At 36.9% G+C, this 19,957-nt stretch overlaps 1 protein-coding gene across 9 annotated transcripts in view; it reads right to left on the bottom strand.

The window, feature by feature from the left end:
- Positions 1–19,957, bottom strand: part of ACAP2 (ArfGAP with coiled-coil, ankyrin repeat and PH domains 2) — a 151,849-nt gene that overhangs the window by 81,992 nt on the left and 49,900 nt on the right. For 7 of the 9 annotated variants that reach the window (XM_040484924.1, XM_040484926.1, XM_040484925.1 and 4 more), the window contains exons 2-4: positions 13,386–13,443; positions 1,127–1,246; positions 276–329 (exon numbers count right to left, since the gene is read on the bottom strand). In XM_040484924.1, the coding sequence (XP_040340858.1) occupies positions 276–329; positions 1,127–1,246; positions 13,386–13,443 (232 nt within the window). Of the gene's footprint in view, positions 1–275; positions 330–1,126; positions 1,247–7,934; positions 8,239–13,385; positions 13,444–19,957 lie in introns of those variants that run through there. The other 2 variants (XM_040484931.1, XM_040484928.1) reach the window with 2 other exon arrangements.

The raw sequence follows: 19,957 nt of genomic DNA, 5'->3' as shown, positions 1-19,957 counted from the left end.
CTTAAAATACTTCCTTAAGAACTCCCAAAGGCACAACTTAAACAAAAAAATAGCTCTTATGGGTATATATTTCAGTGATATTAAGTTCACCTTACTAGAACAAGAAATAAAATCTCTCTCTGTCTCATACACACACACGTTAGATCCACCCAACTAAAAAGCTGACAATTTAAAGTTATTGAATTACAACTTAAGTACTTTTGTAAAATACTGCCACTCAAGGAATATACTAAATATTAACATGGTCATAGTAACACCTACTTGCTGACACTTACTGTGTGAAAATTTATCATTTCTTGAAGACTGTCAGAAAACTTGGTTAAACTTGTCTATGAAAGAAACCAAAAGAAAACCAAGTCATTTAAAAGCCACTAAAATAGGTCACAAAAATGTTACTTCAGCATTTCTGACAGAAAGATCAAGTTACATTGTAAACAATGACATTTACTTGCAAGGGCAATTTCATGGCATTGCCCCATGGGCATTCTCTGCAAAGAGGACAAGTCTACATGTGGTAGTGACATAAAACCCCAGAACAGTCAAAGAATTAATATTGTCATATCAGTAGGAGTATGCTAACAAATAGTAATGGCACATATAAACCTAAAGGTAAAATTGAGTGTATCAAGACTGCACATTTAGACATCCCGGAGTCAAATAATCATGAAAGCACATCCATTACCTAACCAGGTATTATTCCTCCTGGAAGAAATAACATAATACCACAGAGTACAGCAAGGGTCTAAGTTAACCAAGCATAGCGAGCTGACAAGAACTTTCCTATACAGCCCCATACATACAGTTAAATACTATTCTTAAGGTTTAATGCTCTCTGCTTGCCCCTATAAGCTCCTACTAGGGAGCATAATCCTCCTCTGCCTGCTCAGGCCCTCTTAGTAGAGGATTCAGCTCACCTACCAGAAGTAAGCTTACATTCACAATGCAAATCATCCATCAACTTCCAACTATGCTAGAGAACAGAATTATAGAAAATAAGACCAATAGGTGATAGCTTTTCTATTCCACTATTTTACCACTATAGCCACTAATACGTTTAATAAATGAATGCATAATTCTTTAATATCCTGATGCATTTAACATATTAACTAATTTTAATAATACTAACCTCAACTACAGCATCATTACTAGAATATTGTGCCAGGTCTCGAATCCCATTCATGAATTGTTTATTTGCAACACAAAAGGCCTTTCCGGTATCAATCATTGCGATACAAAGTTTCACAAGCTGAAAAAGAAAAACATTACATCAGGTTGAAAATAATTATACAAATTACTTAGTTGAACAAGTGTTAGTAGTAGCTTCATGAGTTAGCCTAGTTTAGATAAATTATGGTTCATCAATAAATCCAAAATAGACCAATTGAAAATTGCTCTTTTCCCCTCTGACTTATAAAGTAAATTCACAGGAGGGTTGTACCAAAACAGTTGACCTTTTAGGACCCAGAAGCTGTGTTGAAACAACAACAAATCATTTTATCAAGTCAAATTCAAGCCCATAAATTAATTCTATAAAAATTTGTCTAGGAAGAACAGGGAACTTGAGGCAGAACAACCAGTATGTTAAAAAATATTTTAAATTAAAAAAAAAAACTCAAAACGTGTGGTATGTTGGAGAAAAGGGGAATAAGCTGACATGTTGAGTTAGTCATGCTGGGCATTTCAGTGTCAATCTATCAAAGCAGATGTCAGAATTGATTAATCAACCATATTTCTCCAATGCCTACTGTCCTAGGCACTGTGCTAGTGTTAAAATTGAGACTTTCTTTCATCTTTCTTTCTCTTTAATTCCTTTCCTCCCTCCCTTTCTTTTTTCCATTCCTTATTTTTCTCCTTTCATTCAAACATAGAACATTTTCTTTAATCAAGCAGTATCTTGGGTCAATACATATATATACATACATATTTTTTTTCTTCTTTTTAAAGTGGAGAAGGAAAGGATACTGAGGGGGTAATGCAGGGGTGGGAGGGTACCACGAAGAGCCCCCCCCCCAAAAAAAAACCTTTAAAAAACATCTAAAGGATCTCAGGAGTATATTTTAAAACTGTTATACTCTAGGGCCTAGAAGAACAGAAATTAAAGATATAATCTCTCACAACACAGATGAACATAAGGGAAGGGAAACATAAATAATATAAAAACAGGGAGGACAAAACATAAGGGACTCTTAAAAATGGAGAACAAACAAAGGGTTAGTGGAGGGGTTGTGGGAGGGGGGATGGGCTAAATGGGTAAGGGGCATTAAGTCTCTGTTGCACTATATGCTAACTAACTTGCATGTAAATTTAAAAAATAAATTAAGTTAAAAATTTTTTAAAAAAACATAATCTCTCTCTCAGAAGCTCTAATTCTAACCAACAGACAAGCAGATACATTCCCTACAGCAAAAACACGACTGCTATGCATGACAAAACCAAGCATGATGGAACAAAGGAAGAACATCTAACCAGAACTATGGGCTTAAATAAGGGAAGGATTCCTGGAAAAGGTAACACTTGAGAAAAGCCCTGAAGACCAACAGGAATTAGCCAATCAGACAAAAGTAATGGGAAGACACTACTCTAGGAAGAACATGTGCTAAGGCCCAGAAGCTCAGTGGGCAGGACAGAGGCAGTGTGCAGTGTGAAAATGTGTGGCATTAAAAGTATGATGTTAGAAATATATACAAGGACCAGATCAGGACAAGCCTTGTGTACAATGCTAAGATGTTCACATTTTGTGTGAAAGGAAAAGTGAAGACAATGATTGGTGAGTTCTCCTGAGTTCCATCTTAGAATGATGATCTAAAAGGAGAAAAAATAAAAACATGGAAAGAAATAATAAAGATAAGGAGATTGGACCAAAAACCATGAGCGTCTAAATTAAGGCAGTAAGCAGGGAGAGAAAAGGGGAGACAAATTCAAGAACTACAGTCAAGTATTCTGGTACACTTATGCAGACGACTGTGTCCCACCAAGGGGAAAGTTGGAGCTGAAATTCAGCCTGAGCTTGGCCTGCCATGGACTACTAATTCACACATTAAACTGGCCAGCAAAAAACTTGTTTTCACTGTGTTGAGCCTGTGAGATAAGCCAAATGGAAAGCTGATCAAACACAAATGAGGGGCGCCTGGGTGGCGCAGTCGGTTAAGCGTCCGACTTCAGCCAGGTCACGATCTCGCGGTCCGGGAGTTCGAGCCCCGCGTCAGGCTCTGGGCTGATGGCTCAGAGCCTGGAGCCTGTTTCCGATTCTGTGTCTCCCTCTCTCTCTGCCCTTCCCCCGTTCATGCTCTGTCTCTCTCTGTCCCAAAAATAAATAAACGTTGAAAAAAAAATTAAAAAAAAAAAACCACAAATGAACACAGATGTTTGCAACTCAAAAAAGACTGTAGATATAGATACAGAAGACATCAAAAAATATACAGTATCAGTGCTACAGTGTTATGTCCTAGACAGAGAGCAGAGGACAGATGCAGAGTGAAAATTACACAAAGGAGACTAAAGAGGAAGAGGGAAAGTAGGAGAAAAAGCAAGAGAATAATTTCACCAAAGTAGAAAAAAGAACAATGTATCAAAAGATGGATGATGAATGGTTCGAAAACTCATAAAAGTCAAGTTTTAAAAAGACTTAAAAAACGTCTATTGAGTTTGGTGGCAAAGTCACCAGCATCCCCGGCAAGAATGTTTTAAGAGAAACTGACTCGGGGGCTGTTAGTCAGGTTACAGTAAATTATGAACTATAGATGAAGACGACAAAATGATAGCTCAATATATGCATATAAATTCTACAGGATACCCACAAGAACATCCTATACTAAAATAGGATTCTGTGATAAAACAAATCTGGCAAACTCTAGGGGTTTTAATTTTTTTTTTAACGTTTATTTATTTTTGAGAGACAGATCATGAGCAGGAGAAGGACAGAGAGAGGGGGGACACAGAATCAGAGGCAGTCTCCAGGCCCGAGCTGTCAGCACAGAGCCTGACGCGGGGCTCGAACCCGCAAACTGCAAGATCATGACCTGAGCTGAAGTCGGACGCTCAACCAACTAAGCCACCCAGGCACCCCTGGCAAACTCTAGGTTTAAAAAGCTAAACAGATTTCTTTATTGCTGAACTTTAAAGAGCTTCTGATATATATTCATGCGTACTGTGAATCCTAGAAGAGTATAATATGTAACATTTCTCAAAAATATTTGATGTGGAATTCTCTTCACAGGAAGCATTCTCATAGAACATAGAAACATCTCATAAAACTCACTATGAGAAATGCTGGCAGAAATTAGTCTTTTAAACAGTTTGAAAATTACAAACAAACAAATAGAAAATTACAAAAAATAGAGATGCCTGGCTGGCTCAGTCAGTTAAGTGTCCAACTCTTGATTTGGGTTCAGGTCATGATCTCACAGTTTGTGAGATTAAGCCCCTCATCAGACTCCACACTGACAGTTTGGGATTCTCTCTATCCTCTCTTTCTGCTCCTCCCTCTGCTCATGCAAATGTGCGTGTGGTCTCTCTCTCAAACACACACAAAAAAGAAAATTACAAAAAATAATGTCTTAAAAACCAGAAAAACTAATTCTAAAATTCATATGGAGTAAACATTAACATGCAAGAAGACAGAAAAAAATCGAAAAGAATAATGAGATGGGGACATAAGCCTTATATTTTTTTAAATTTTTTTAACGTTTATTCATTTTTTGAGAGACAAAGAGAACACAAGAGGGGCAGAGAGAGAGGCAGACACAGAATCTGAAGCAGGCTCCAGGCTCTGAGCTGTCATCATAGAGCCCAATGTGGGGCTTGAACTCACAAACTGGGAGATCATGACCTGAGCCCACGAGACACTTAATCAACTGAGTCACCCAGGCACCCCAGCCTTATATATTATTAAAATGTATTATAGAAGTGCAGCAGTTAAAAGTCTGGTAATGGATGTGAATAGACAAACTGTTCAATGGAATAGAACAGAGTCAAGAAACAGATACAAATATGCAGTACTTCCAGCTGGGCGGGGGGGGGGGGGAGGGTTGGGGAGGGGGAGCTTAGAGATCCAATAAATGACATACGGATCCTAGATAGCCATCTAATGGGGAACAAAGAAAACAAAAAACCAAGTTGAATTCCAAATGCTCAAATTAATTTCAGATGGAATAAAGATTTAAGCATGAAACATTAAATGAGAAAACTAAGAGAAAACAGGAGGTAATATTTTTTATAATCTCAAAGTAACAGAAGTCTTTTTGAAAAAGATGCAAACCTCAAAAATCATAGCAGAAACATCAATTCAACTACAAAAACAAAACATTTTTATAAGAAAAAAACAATAAACTTAGTCAAAAGGAAAACAATAAAATGGGAAAACAATATTAGTAACAATCACAAGGGACTAATTTCCCTGCTATAAGAAAGGGTATACAATCATCTTTGAAAAGCAAACCAGCCACTAGAAAAAAAGAAAAAGGTCGACAGATATGTACAGATAATTCCCAGAAAATTCAAATACATCCTATACCCATAAAAAAAAAATCAATCTCACTCATAATTTTTTTAAAAATTGCAAAATACTGTTTTTTACAGAACAGCAAAGATCAAAAGTTTGGTAATTTGCTATTGTAGAGTGGGTAGGTATGGGGAAACAGGCACTCTCACACATTTTGGGGGGAGGGGATGTAAATTGGTACAATTTCCATATAAGGCAGTTTAGCAAGAGCTATCAAATTTTTAAACAATTACCCTCTAACCTAGCAATTTCACTTTTAGAAAAGTATTATACACATACACTTTCACATAAGCTACATGACACACATGTGAAGTCATTCACTGCAGCCACAGTAAAATACAGGCAACAATCTAAGTATCCATCAGTAGGCAACTGGATAAATTATGATATATCCATTAATTAAATACAATTCACACTTTACTTAAGATCTTTTATATGGTCAGAAAACTTCTGGAAGGACACACAAGTGTTCTCTAGGAAAGAGATTAGAGGAGGACTAATTTCTCACTGATTTCTCTACCTTTGAGTTTTGTGTCACACAGGTGGTATTCAACAAATTAAATACTTATTCAACAAATTAAATAGTTAAAAAATAATTAAATTAAAATGTTCTATAAAAACTGAAAGAGAGGGGGCGCCTGGGTGGCGCAGTCGGTTAAGCGTCCGACTTCAGCCAGGTCACGATCTCGCGGTCTGTGAGTTCGAGCCCCGCGTCGGGCTCTGGGCTGACGGCTCGGAGCCTGGAGCCTGTTTCCGATTCTGTGTCTCCCTCTCTCTCTGCCCCTCCCCCATTCATGCTCTGTCTCTCTCTGTCCCAAAAATAAATAAACGTTGAAAAAAAAATTTTTTTTTTTAAAAAAAACTGAAAGAGAGGTTGGTAGTATAACAATACGGATAAAAACACAAGGGTTCTGGGTTCAGTCAGCTTAGGTTCAAATTCTACTGCTGTCATTAACCATCTAAATGATCCTGAATGACCTTAACCTCTGCAAACTTAAGTTTCTTCTGTCTGATATGATCACAATGGTACCAAACCATATCAGGTTACTATAAAAGAGTTAAGATGGTGTGAGAAGTAACTGAAATGATTCTTTTTCAGAATTACCAAATAGGTACGCCTGGGTGGTTCAGCCAGTTAAGCATCTGACTTCGGCTCAGGTCATGATCTCAAAGGTTTGTGAGTTCGAGCCCCATGTCAAGCTCTGTGCTGACAGGTCAGAGCCTGGAGTCTGCTTTGGATTCTGTGTCTCCCTCTCTCTCTGCCCCTCCCCTACTCGTGCTCTGTCTCTCTCTCTCAAAAATAAACATTAAAAAAATTTTTTTAAAGAAATACCAAATAAAAACTATGCTTCTAGTTAACAATAGGTTTACAACCTATTGGAAACATGTACCAACTCCACACACAATGGAGTCCCAAACCCTGAGACACTTCACTTCCTGGTTCTTCCAGGCTTTGCAATGAGCATGCACCAAAGAACTGAAGTCTCTGAGTCACCTCAAGGAATGTGCATTTGTTCCAATCAGACAACTTTTTGCCTTACATGGGCATAGGTGACTTCCAGGTAAGGCTGTAACCTCTGTAGTACTCAGCCAAAGAGCAATCAGGGGAGGGACTTGTACCCTAGGAGATAAATTGCCTGCTGCAACTGCCCCAAGTGTGCCTATCTATCAGACACACTTGCAAGAACATCGATTACAACCTCTCTTCACTTGCTCCGAGTCTCCGCATCCTCCTTTGAATGGGTCAGTGGGCTTGTTTCTCACAACAGTGCACATAAAGCTCTTAGAACATTACTGGCACATGGTAATTACTAAACATTTACGTTTCCTTGTCAGAGTTTTCTTGTTTGCTTTTGGTTTGTGTGTCTTGTTTTGTTTTGTTTTTGTTCAAGGGAAACTTGAACACTTTCTACTTAAAATAAAGAGGTGATAGAGGAAAAAAAAAGTGGCTAAAGCAAATTCCTATGAAATTAAGAGTTTGGAATTACATAGGAAAAGGAATACTTTTATCATTCAAATGGGAGGCAAAGTGGGAAAAGAGAAGAACAGATTCTAAATTTCTAGATTAGAGGCACCTGGGTGACTCACTCGGTTAAGTGTCCGACTTCAGCTCAGATCATGATCTCACGGTTCATGGGTTTGAGCCCTGCTGGGGCTCTGTGCTGACAGCTCAGGGCCTAGAGCCTGCTTCAGATCCTGTGATTCCCCTCTCTCTGCCCCTCCCCCGCTCACACTGTGTCTCTCTCTGTCTCCCAAAAATGAATGAAGACTTTAAAATTTTTTTTAAATAAATAAATTTCTAGATTAGGAGCAAGAAATAAATGTGTTCCCACCAAAAAGAAGACAGAGTCAAAGTCATCTACTAAGAAAGAACACAGTGATAAATGTTGAGAAAACAGGGAAGTAAAATAGCTGTTAAAGATAATAAGATAACATGAATGAGTCTTGGAAAATTTGCTTTGCATCAAGAATTCCAGGAATGTGTAGCTCCACCAGTTGGTTTCGCGAAATAGTTGTGTAACTTCTCCTGTAGGGCTTTATAGCGCAGATATGACACAGAGAATATAAATTGTTAGACTAATATAGTAAGAATTCTGTAGAGTAGGTGTTATGGAAGGATAATGAACGCCTCCAGAAGAAAAATAACGACGGAATAAAATTAAGAACAGACTGAAAGTGTTCATAGCAGTATTATTCATATTAGCTAAAAAATGGAAACAACCCAAATGTCCATCAAATAATGAATGAATAAACAAAATGTGGTATACCCATACAAAGGCATAGTATTCAGTCATAAAAAGGGCACCTGGGTGGCTCAGTCGGTTGAGTGTCCGACTTTGGCTCAGGTCAGGATCTCACAGTTTGTGAGTTCAAGCCCCGCGTTGGGCTCTGTGCTGACAGCTCAGAGCCTGGAGCCTGTTTCAGATTCTGTGTCTCCCTCTCTCTGCCCCTTCCCCGCTCATGTTCTGTCTCTCAAAAATGAATAAACGTTAAAAAAAAATTAAAAGAAAAAAAAAAAAAAGAAATACTGCAACAGGTTACAACCTGGGCAGATGAACCTTAAAAACACATGGTAAGTGAAAAGATGCCAGTCACAAAAGGCCAAATTATGATTCCACTTATATGAAATGTTCAAAATACGCAAATCCATAGCGACAGAATATAGATTAGTGGCTTCCAGAGGATGTACGGAGAGGAAAACTGGGAGTGACTGCTAACAGGCACAGGATTTCTCTCTAGGGTAATGGAAATGCTCCGGAGTTAGACACTGGTGAGGGTAGCACAATACTGTGAATACACTGAAAACACTGAATTGTACACTTTAAAAGATGAATTTTATGTTAAGTGAATTTTATCTCCAAAAATTACCCCCCCCCCAAATGCACTGAAAGGGCAGTAAGTTTAAAAGGGGTCTAGAATATCAGAAGTTTATAACCTGAAAGACGAGAGGGCTGGCTAAGCTTGAAGAACAGAAGCAGGAGTGAAATGAGAACTGGAAGGACTGGAGACTCCAGTAAGAAAGTAAGAGATCAGCATTCCAGATTTCTGAGATGAGAACTCTGAAAGGTAAGGCATAGCTATGGCCATGAAAACAGGTATCGGAATTAGAATAGAGGTCACTATCACAGGAGCTGGAGAGACTATGGAATTGTCATACTGCTGAACCATACTTACACTGCACCCACTGAGGAAGAAGGACTGACTTGATACTTTGCCTTAGCAGAGGACCCTGATGACAGGTATAAATGAATAATCTAAGTCTACAAAGAGGGAAGATTTTACTAAGTGATAAGTATGTCATAGGTGCTTTTCCAAATGATGAGAATATAAACAAGTTATTTGCTGACTGTCCTGGAGTAAGTAACAGCCTAAGTCTCATTTTTTTTCATGTGCAAATTGGGTATAATGCTAACTGTGCAACATTGTTGTGACAGTTGGAGATACAAGTAAAATTTAGCACTTGATACACAGTAAATGCACATCAAATGAGGGTTTTTTTAATCCTTCAAAGATAATCTGTCTTCAAGAAGCTAATGATTTGTTGAAGAGATACCATCATTAACATTTATTTAGAATTTACCATGTGCTAAGAATCATATTAAGCATTTAACATATATTAAAACATTTTACCTATATAACCTTACTAATAACTCTATGAGACAGATACTCCAATTTTATCCACTTTGGAGATGAAGAAACTGAGGCCTAGTAAGGTTGAGGAACTTGCCCAAGGTCATATAGCTTAGTAAGTGGTAGAGCCAGATTCAAACGCAGGCAGCCTTACTCCAAGCTTTGTGTTCTTAACTATTAAACCATGCTACAATCCAAAGACTACGATAATATTATAATAATTTCAATGGAAATGTGTGAAAGAAAGAATGCAATACAAGAAAAAGAAACTAAGTTTGGTAGTACTTAAACTGTAATTTAAAAAGTATCTGCTTGGGGTTCCTGGGTGGCTCAGTCGGTTAAGCATCCGACTTTGGCTCAGGTCATGATCTCGTGGTCTGTGGGTTTGAGCCCTGTGTCAGGTTCTGCTGACAGCTCAGAGCCTGGAGCTGCTTCAGATTCTGTTTCTCCCTCTCTCTCTGCCCCTCCCCTGCTCATTCATATTCTCTCTCTCTCTCTCTCTCTCTCTCTCTCTCTCTCTCTCCCTCTCTCTCAAAAACAAATAGACATTAACAAATTTTTAAATAAAATAAACAATAAAAAGTATCTGCTTAACAAAAAGGGAGCAAGCATTCCAGTAAAAAGATGCAAGAGATACAGAGATTACATCTAGATGGCCACTGCGATACTCCACAGTTCTGTCAATGCCAGAATACCTGGCAAAATGGATAAATAATTGGACCCAGCAGAACAATGCCACTCGTGAAGCATTAGTTTCCACAAGGAGTATTAACTATTGGTAGCATATATTACAAACAAAATAAATATAAGCTAAGTCATCAAGCTAGTTTAACCTGTTGATGGCATGATTTACAATGATATTACAGGTGGAACTTGCCCTGCACAAAGTTATGAAATCACTGAACTAATCTTGGGCAACCCCTCCCCTCCACAAGTCGTTCAATGCCACCACCTTCAATAACACCATTTCTTGCTCCTCTCAGGTTCTCTTCTCTATGCTAATGCCTCAAAATTCTAAAGTAAAATGATAGATAATAGCTTAAGAATTTGGGAGAAGTACGTTTTACAAGAAATCAAGATCTTAAGCTAGAGAAATATAAAAGTAACTATAGAACGTCTATTCAGGTGAAAGATAATAGTTTTTAAAATGTCAAAATTTCTATGATGCTCTTATTAGCCCTTTGGGTAATGAATACTCTAGAAAGGGCTTAGAGACCTTAGTACTAATTGCCAATACTTTGAAAACTTGTTTTAAATTTGAATCTTTTTGTTTTAAGGTTCTACCAGTCTCTCAACCCCAACCAAATTTGATATAAAGGCAGGAGAGAGCTGCTCATAAAAGCAAAATCAGTAACAAAAATGCATCTACTCTGGGATTCTTTACAAAGCCTCGCCTTTCTACATACTCTTTCATAAATCTACCAGAAAATCAAGACTACATCTTTTGTTGCCTACCCGAAAGGTTTGAAACTTTGTTTCAGAGAGTGCTTAAAATACATGTAATACCTCTGGGTAAAATAACAATAATAATCCCATACATATAATTTTAAAGAGAAAATAAAATTTTTGAAAATATCCTCACCAAGAATTGTAACAGTAATTTTTTAAAAAAACACTTGCCTAGACACTTGTGTTCCTTAAAATAAATATCCAAGTGGCATGGGCTATCCCAACACAGACCCAGAAGTACAGTGGTGCACAAAAAGAGCACTGAACAAAAACAGCACTAAACATGTGGGTGCATGTGTCCCTTCGAAACAGCACACCTGTAGCCCGTGGATAAATGCTTAGTAGTGCAAATGCCGGCCTTTAAGAGACAAAAGAGATGAACATGAGGGAAGGGAAACAAAAATGATATAAAAACAGGGAGGGGGACAAAACAGAAGAGACTCATAAACATGGAGAACAAACTGAGGGTTACTGGAAGGGTTGTGGGAGGGGGCATGAGCTAAATGGGTACGGGGCACTGAGGAATCTAGTCCTGAAATCATTGTTGCACTATATGCTAACTAATTTGGATGTAAATTTTAAAAAGTAGGGGCACCTGGGTGGCGCAGTCGGTTAAGCGTCCGACTTCAGCCAGGTCACGATCTCGCGGTCCGTGAGTTCGTGCCCCGCGTCGGGCTCTGGGCTGATGGCTCGGAGCCTGGAGCCTGTTTCCGATTCTGTGTCTCCCTCTCTCTCTGCCCCTCCCCCGTTCATGCTCTGTCTCTCTCTGTCCCAAAAATAAATAAAAAACATTGAAAAAAAATAATAAAAAAATAAAAAGTAAAAATATTTAAAAGAAAAAAAAAAAAAGCAGTGAACTAAGAATAAAAACATATGAATCCTAACCCTGGTTCTGCCTCTTCTAACTCTGATTTGAAACAAGTCCCCTTCACTTTCTGGGCTTTGGTATCCTCATCTATAAAATAAGAATAGTGGCACTTGTCTTACCTCACAGAATTATTGTAAAAATCAAAAAACATATTGGGGCACCTGGGTGGCTCTGGTTAAGCATCAGACTCGGGCTCACAGTTCATGAGTTCAAGCCCTACGTCAGGCTCTGCTGACAGCTCAGAGCCTGGAGCCTGCTTGGGATTCTGTGTCTCCCTCTCTCTCTCTGCCCCTCTCCCACTCGTGCTCTCTCTCTCAAAAATAAATAAATAAGCATTAAAAAAATAAATATACTGCATACCAAAATGTTTTGAAAACTATAGAGTAGTACACAAAAATAAGCTATTAGTAAACATTTTCTAAACTTTTGGTTTTAAATACGTAACTAATACTATTACTTTATATGGTTTCTATACTGTTTACATTATATACATACATTTCATGATTTCAAAACATTGGAAAACCTTTAGTTTAACTAGTATGTGTTTTATATCCTTGCTATAAAAGTGCAGTCCATGGGACAACAACAGCATTGGCATCACCTGGAATCTCATTAGAAACACAGAATCTCAGATACCCCAGACTTACTGAATCAGGATCTGTATTTTTACAAGATCCCCAGGTAATCCCTATGCACCGTGAAGTTTGAGAAGCACTGCTTTATGTAGTAATACAATTTATAATAACAAACAAGTAGGAAGTTATTTTCAGAAAAAGTATTTCGAGTATGTGCATCTGATTTAACTCTATAAATTTTAAGAGATTATTTCACTAAACAATGGTTACTTGAAATCAGATGCCATGTCTTACTCATTCTCATATTGCTGCCTGCTATATAGCAATGTTGCTTGGGTAGAGACAAAAAAGATTATCAATAATTAATACAGAAGATAGAAATCAATATACATTTTACCCTTACATAGAATATAACCATTTAATATCAATTATTAAATATACACTAAATATTTATGGCATTAGCTTTAAAAATGGAATCAATATTTTAAATTTTATTTATGTTTAATGTATCCAAACCCACATTTATAAACAAGAATGGTCAGGCTATGTATGAAAACCATTAAGCATCAAAAAGATACATGCAATCTTTTTGATGGAAAAGAAGAAAACAAAGTTCCAACAATATAAAGGATATCTAGTTAGCTTTGCAGTCAGCTACTGGTCAAAGTCTTGCTCTGGCACTCAGATTTTCAGCAAGCTATTTGATGTCTATAGCCTCAATTTCCTCATGTGTAAAATTGGAATAATGACATTTACCATCAAAGAGATAAAAGTAACATGAACCACCTAGTATTAAAGGCACAAATCATTATTTACAGAAAACAAGACTAATGCTTTAAAAAAATTGTTACGTAAAATTCACCTTATCAAGTTTTAGTTCCAATTCTGCCACATCTCCTTCTACTTCTTCCAAAGCAGCCCTAGAAAAAGTAAATATGAAGTAAGTTATCATGTGTTCATTATTTTTTAAGTGCCCCCCACCTCCCACCAGTCCTTCCCCACAACCACCTTCCAGGTTTCCCCTGCCCCCTAAGTTATCATTTGTTTAAATATATACTTTATTGCTGAAAAATAACTCTAAATGTCAAAAGATATGAATGCTGAAAAATTACACTTCACATTGATAATTACCTTAGGATGAAGTATAAACATTTCATAAACATATAATTATTGTTTAAGGTAATGACAGAAAACATTAGGCTGACTGACTATTATTCATATTAATAACACTAATTAGAAGTATTTAGCATGTGTTTTGATTTTTTTTTAATGAGGAAGAAATTCTAAAAGTTGAGCTTTAACAAAGACTTAGACTTCTTTTTTTTTTATTTAATTTTTAATTTTTTTAAATTTACACCCAAATTAGTTACCATATAGTGCAATAATGATTTCAGGACTAGATTCCTTAGTGCCCCTTACCCATTTAGCCCATCCCCCCTCCCACAACCCCTCCAGTAACCCTCAGTTTGTTCTCCATATTTATGAGTCTCTTCTGTTTTGTCCCCCTCCCTGTTTTTATATTATTTTTGTTTCCCTTCCCTTATGGTCATTTGTTTTGTCTCTTAAAGTCCTCATATGAGTGAAGTCATAGGATTTTTGTCTTTCTCTGACTGACTAATTTCACTTAACACAATAACCTCCAATTCCATCCACGTAGTTGCAAATGGCAAGATTTCGTTCTTTTTGATTGCCGAGTAATACTCCATTGTATATATACACCACATCTTCTTTATCCATTCATCCATCGATGGACATTTGGGCTCTTTCCATACTTTGGCTATTGTTGATAGTGCTTCTATAAACGTGGGGTGCATGTGTCCCTTCGAAACAGCACACCTGTATCCCTCGGATAATGCCTAGTGGTGCAATTGCTGGGTCGTAAGGTAGTTCTATTTTTAGTGTTTTGAAGACTCAGATTTCTATTTAACAAAACACATCTAACCACAACAGAGCATCCCTGACAACCAGAAAAGAAAAATTTTTACTTTTATAAATAGTTCAGAAAGATGTCAGCCTTGTTTAATGAACAATTTTGTTTCCAATGTATTTTTAAGAAATCTTCTGATTTCTATAAAACTTAGTTAGTACTTGATACCACACACTATAAGCAACTTCCAAAAATGGAAATTTGGAACAAAACAACAGCAACTAAAACTTTTGAAGGGTTGGGGCGCCTGGGTGGCGCAGTCGGTTGGGCGTCCGACTTCGGCCAGGTCACAATCTCGCGGTCCGTGAGTTCGAGCCCCGCGTCGGGTTCTGGGCTGATGGCTCGGAGCCTGGAGCCTGTTTCCGATTCTGTGTCTCCCTCTCTCTCTGCCCCTCCCCCGTTCATGCTCTGTCTCTCTCTGTCCCAGAAATAAAATAAAACGTTAAAAAAAAAAAAAAACTTTTGAAGGGTAATAAGAATTTACACTTAAGAGTTAAGATATAACAAAACACAAGTCATCTACTTTAAGCCATCTATCACATTGTCAGATACCTACTTGAAAAACTAGCAACTTCCCAGCAGTTATTTTATGGATTAACCTAAATGTATTTCAAATGGACAGCGGTGGGGGACTAACCACCCAGAAAGTTATTTCGAACTCTGTGTAAGAAATTCTCAATTAGACACCAGGACTAAGAAAAAGATAGCTAAGATAAAAGTTCTATTTCCAGAACTACTCACTTAAACTCTGTGTAACATCCAAATAATCATTTTTTTTTTAGTATTTATTTATTTTTGAGAGAGACAGAGACAGAGCACAAGTGGAGAAGGGGTAGGGAGGAAGACACAGAATCCGAAGCAGGCTCCAGGCTCTGAGCTGTCAGCACAGAGCCCGAAGCAGGGCTCAAACTCATGAATTGTGAGATCATGACCTGAGCTGAATAAGTCGGACACTTAACCGACTAAGCTACCCAGATGCCCCCCGCCCCCGAAATAACCATTTTTATCAGCTTGTGATTCTACTTCTCCATCTGGTAACATTTACTGGAAAATAGTTTTTAATCTCCAAAATAAGAAAATTGTATACAACTATAAATTATTCAGTAAAGAGATGCCTATTCCACAAAATAAAATACTCTAGCATAACAGTTTAAAGTTCAAGAAAACAAGAGGTACTGTACTTCCACAGCAGAGAAACAGAAATACTTCTCCCCTAACTAAAAGTGTCATTTTCTTCAGCAGTGTTTTCACATTATATATTGTTCCCTTCTCCTAGAAAACATTTTCTCCTCACATTAACCTTAACTCCCTTCACCTGCCTATATATGCTACTTATCATGTAAAATTTAATGCATAAAAGAAAACAAACATAACTGCACAAAGATATTCATTGTTTGTAACAAGTTGAAAACCTACATGTCCAACAATAGGAAATAATGTAAACAAATGATGGTACATCCATCCCATTGTGTGAGGCAGCAAGTTTTTAAATGAGATTGATTGATCTCTATCTACTGAGACAGAAACATATACATGCTAGACTATTACATATGGGAAAAAGCAACTTACAAAATTATATATAGTGTGAACCCAATTTTGTGGAGGAAAAAAATCTCTTGGTTTATGCATAGGCAAAAATCTGGAAGCATATTTACCAATCTCTTAACTATAACTTTGAAAAATAAGGATTGGAGAGCAGAAAGCATAAATAGGATTTACTCTTTTTACCACTTATACTTCTGGACTGTTTAGAATTTGCAATAACTATGCACATTTCAATTATTTTAAAGCCAATAAAGGGAGAAAAGGAAAAATTCAGACATCTTCTCAGGAGGTGGGGCCTCTTGGAATCTCTTCCTCCATCCACTCCAGCTTGATTACACATCCCTCTTATGCTCCCACAACATCTCATGCATGTCTCTATCACTGTCCATTTCTCTTACTCATCTGAGCTCCCCATAGCAGTAAAGACACTCAAAATGCTTGTTGAGTCAAGAAAGAAACCCACAATTGTTTACTCTATCAAAAGTGTTCCTCATTTACTTTTTTACCTTTATTTAACCTACCTTTACTCAATCTCCAATTTCTGGGTTTTTCAATTTCTTAAAATATTGATTTATTTTTGAGAGAGAGAGCGCAAGGGGGAGAGGGATAGAGAGAGAGGGAGACACAGATCTGAAGCAGGCTCCAGGCTCTGTCTGAGCTGTCAGTACACAGCCCAACGCAGGGCTCAACCTACGCAGGGCTCAACCTACGAACCGCAAGATCATGACCTGAGCCCAAGCCAGATGCTTGACCCACTGAGCCACCCTAGAGCCCCCATCTTCAATTTCTTTCAAGCAAATTAGTTGAAATGACAAGGTCAAAATTTGATTTAATCACTGATTTCTGCTAAACATACAGTTTGACAGAAACTTTATGTATATTCCTCAATCGTATTTCATTGTACAATTCTAAATTGCTTTTGTAAAACAACATTTTTAAAGAGAAGTACAAACACAAAAGAGAAATGTCATTTAAAAGCAAAGCCCTGGGGCGCCTGGGTGGCTCAGTCAGTTGAGTGTGTGACTTCGGTTCAGGTCATGATCTCGTGGTTTGTGGGTTCAAACCCTACGTCGGGCTCTGTGCTGACAGCTCAGAGCCTAGAGCCTACTTTGGATTCTGTGTCTCCCTCTCTCTTTGTTCCTCTTTATCACGTGTGTGCAAGCAATCTCTCTCTCTCTCTCTCTCTCTCAAAAATAAATGAACATTAAAAAAAATTTTTAATGAATAAATAAAAGTAAAGCCTTTTGTAATCATATAGTCAAAGAATCTGAAACTTTAGCTTAGAGTTCTTCAACATTTCACCATTTCTTTAAAAAAAAAGTCTTTGTTCTTGGTCATCTAAGATATGTGTGAAAAGTTGTAGTCATAGCAAAAAAAACAAAAAACACACACACACAAAAAAAACTTGTTGTAACATCTAAGAAGCTAATGTGTAAGGCAGACTAGTTAATCGAATATTCCTTAGTATAAAAAGTATACAGAAATATCATCATCTCAGTTCAAATCCTACTCCATCATTCACTTCTCTAAGCTGAAGATATTTTGTCTAAGTTTCTTCGTCTACAAAATGAGTAAAGAAATACATACCTAAATGATTTGTAAAGGTTAAATGAGGGACTGTCTATACCACTGACCACAGTATATACTATGACACAAAGAACATGATAAGAGCTTCTTTCTCTCCTTTCTCTTATCCCCACATTCTGAGGTGAGTTTTTCCTCCCTATTACTTCTACTCTGTAATGAAAGAGAACCATCCTGGAATGTATGTTTAACAAATGAATGAATGAGTGAAATGAAACAATCTACACAACATTCCTTCAAATATTGGACAACAGATATTATTCCTTTTCATCTCTCCCAAATACCTATTGAACCTATATAACTTTTATATATGTGCAAGGTGTTAAAAAGGCCATTTTATAAATGTGCAAGGTGTTAAAAAGGCCAATATTATAGACCATACCCTCCATAGCTTAAAACTTAATAAAAATCATTAAAAAATTTTTTAACTGTTAAAACTTAAATGTTACATATATATTAACAACAAAAGCATGATTAAGTACCAAATTAAGCAAAACATAAAATAATGTTAAAAGAAAGGGGAAAAAACAGAAGGCCATCAGCAAAGTTTCACAGGATTATTATGAACAAAGTTCAGCAAACCACAGCCTTTCAGGCAAGTCTAGACCATAACCTGTTTTTGTTTTGTTTTGTTTCTTTAAACTTTTAAAGTTTATTTATTTTAGAGAGAGGGAGAGGGAGAGCAAGAGCAAGAGGGAGAGGGAGGGAGGCGGAGAGAGAGAGAAAAAATGAATCCCAGGTAGGCTCCACACTGTCAGCACAGAGCCTGATGTGGGGCTTGAACTCATGAGCTGAAATCATGACCTGAGCCAAAATCCAGAGTTTAACTGATTGAGCTACCCAGGCACCCCCATAACCTGTTTTTATGCCCATGAGCTAAAAATGGTTTTTATATTATTTAGTGATTGGAAAAAACAAAAGAATAATATTTAATGACACAAGAAAATTATATTAAATTAAAATTCAGCACCTACAAAGAAAGTGTTTTGGAAACACAGCCAAGTTCATGCCATATTGTCTATGGCAGCTTCCATGCTATAATGGAATGGAAGAGTTGAGTAGTTTAGGAAGAGAGACCATATGGCTCACAAAGCCTCGAAATATTTACTATTATCTGGCATTTTAGAGGAAAAGTTTACTGACTCCTTATTATGAATATTAAATACAAAAACAAGAATGAAAATCCTTTCTCATATACAAAATACACATAAGAAAATAATTTTTAGGACTTAGTTCTGGTTGACTCTACCCTAACAAGCTGAATAAGCCCATAATTTGAAAAAAAAAGTCACTTTACTTTTAATAACACCTTCATTATTTTATCTATTCCTGCATCACAGTGTTTTATGATCAACTTAGAAAACAGTTAACTAAAAACATAAAATTAGAATAGGAAAAAAATCTAGCAGCAAGTATTAACACTGAGACATTTCTAATCACATGGTGATCACTTTCAGCTGTGAATTAAATGAAGCTCTATGAGAAGCACAAAAATAGAACTCTCCCTACCCAGATAATTGCACACCCCTGATGTAGCAATAACCTTTATAAACCACTATTTTTATAAAATGATCCATAAAAATAACTAAATAGCATGACTAATATGAGCACTATATTTTCTTTATAAAAGAAAATTATTTGAGAGAAACAAGTGTGATGAAGAATTGTAGCCATCCATTTGAAATCCTAAACACATACACACACAGACACGAAAAAAAAAAAAAAAACCCTAACTTCCACTTGAACCGTGGCAATATCCTCAAAATGGAATTAATAATCTAAGACTGGGTCACATGATGACGCAATCTAAAATGTAACAACAGGATATTCAAGATCACTAATAGGCACATAAATATTAAAGATTAAATATTTAAACAAAGATGGATTTGCGACTCTGAGTAATAACTACCTTCTAAAGAATTAACAAAGATAAACTATAATGTACAGATTTTGAAACTAACACCTATATTCCTTGTTTTATATAATAGATACATTCTTAAAGGTTGCATATACATTAAATAACCATTTAGATACTGAGAGGAGTTGCCTATATACCCATCATGGCACCTACCATCCCCAACCAACTTCCTCTTTCAGCTCAAGAGCTTTACCTACTGCGGGCAATGCTTCACTATTTATTCTTTGCAAAGAAAGGACAATGGCTGGATCAGGGATAGTCCACTGACCCAAGGGCAGTCCTGTCTCAATAAGTGGCAAAGCTAGATGACCAAAACTAGAGATGGCTGTAGGATGAGACGGCTCCCTCTGCATTTTTGACCAGAGAACACAGAGAGTAGACACCCTGGAAATCTGCTTTTTAAAATAAATCTCTCACTAAATCATTTTGTAATGTGAATAGCCACCCCTTTGTTCAGTAA

Source organism: Herpailurus yagouaroundi, unplaced genomic scaffold (assembly GCF_014898765.1).
Source record: "Herpailurus yagouaroundi ecotype Mexico unplaced genomic scaffold, PumYag 162, whole genome shotgun sequence".
Lineage (NCBI taxonomy): Eukaryota > Metazoa > Chordata > Mammalia > Carnivora > Felidae > Herpailurus > Herpailurus yagouaroundi.
Note: the sequence above shows the minus strand (reverse complement) of the source record. Positions and strands in the feature narration are given on the sequence as shown.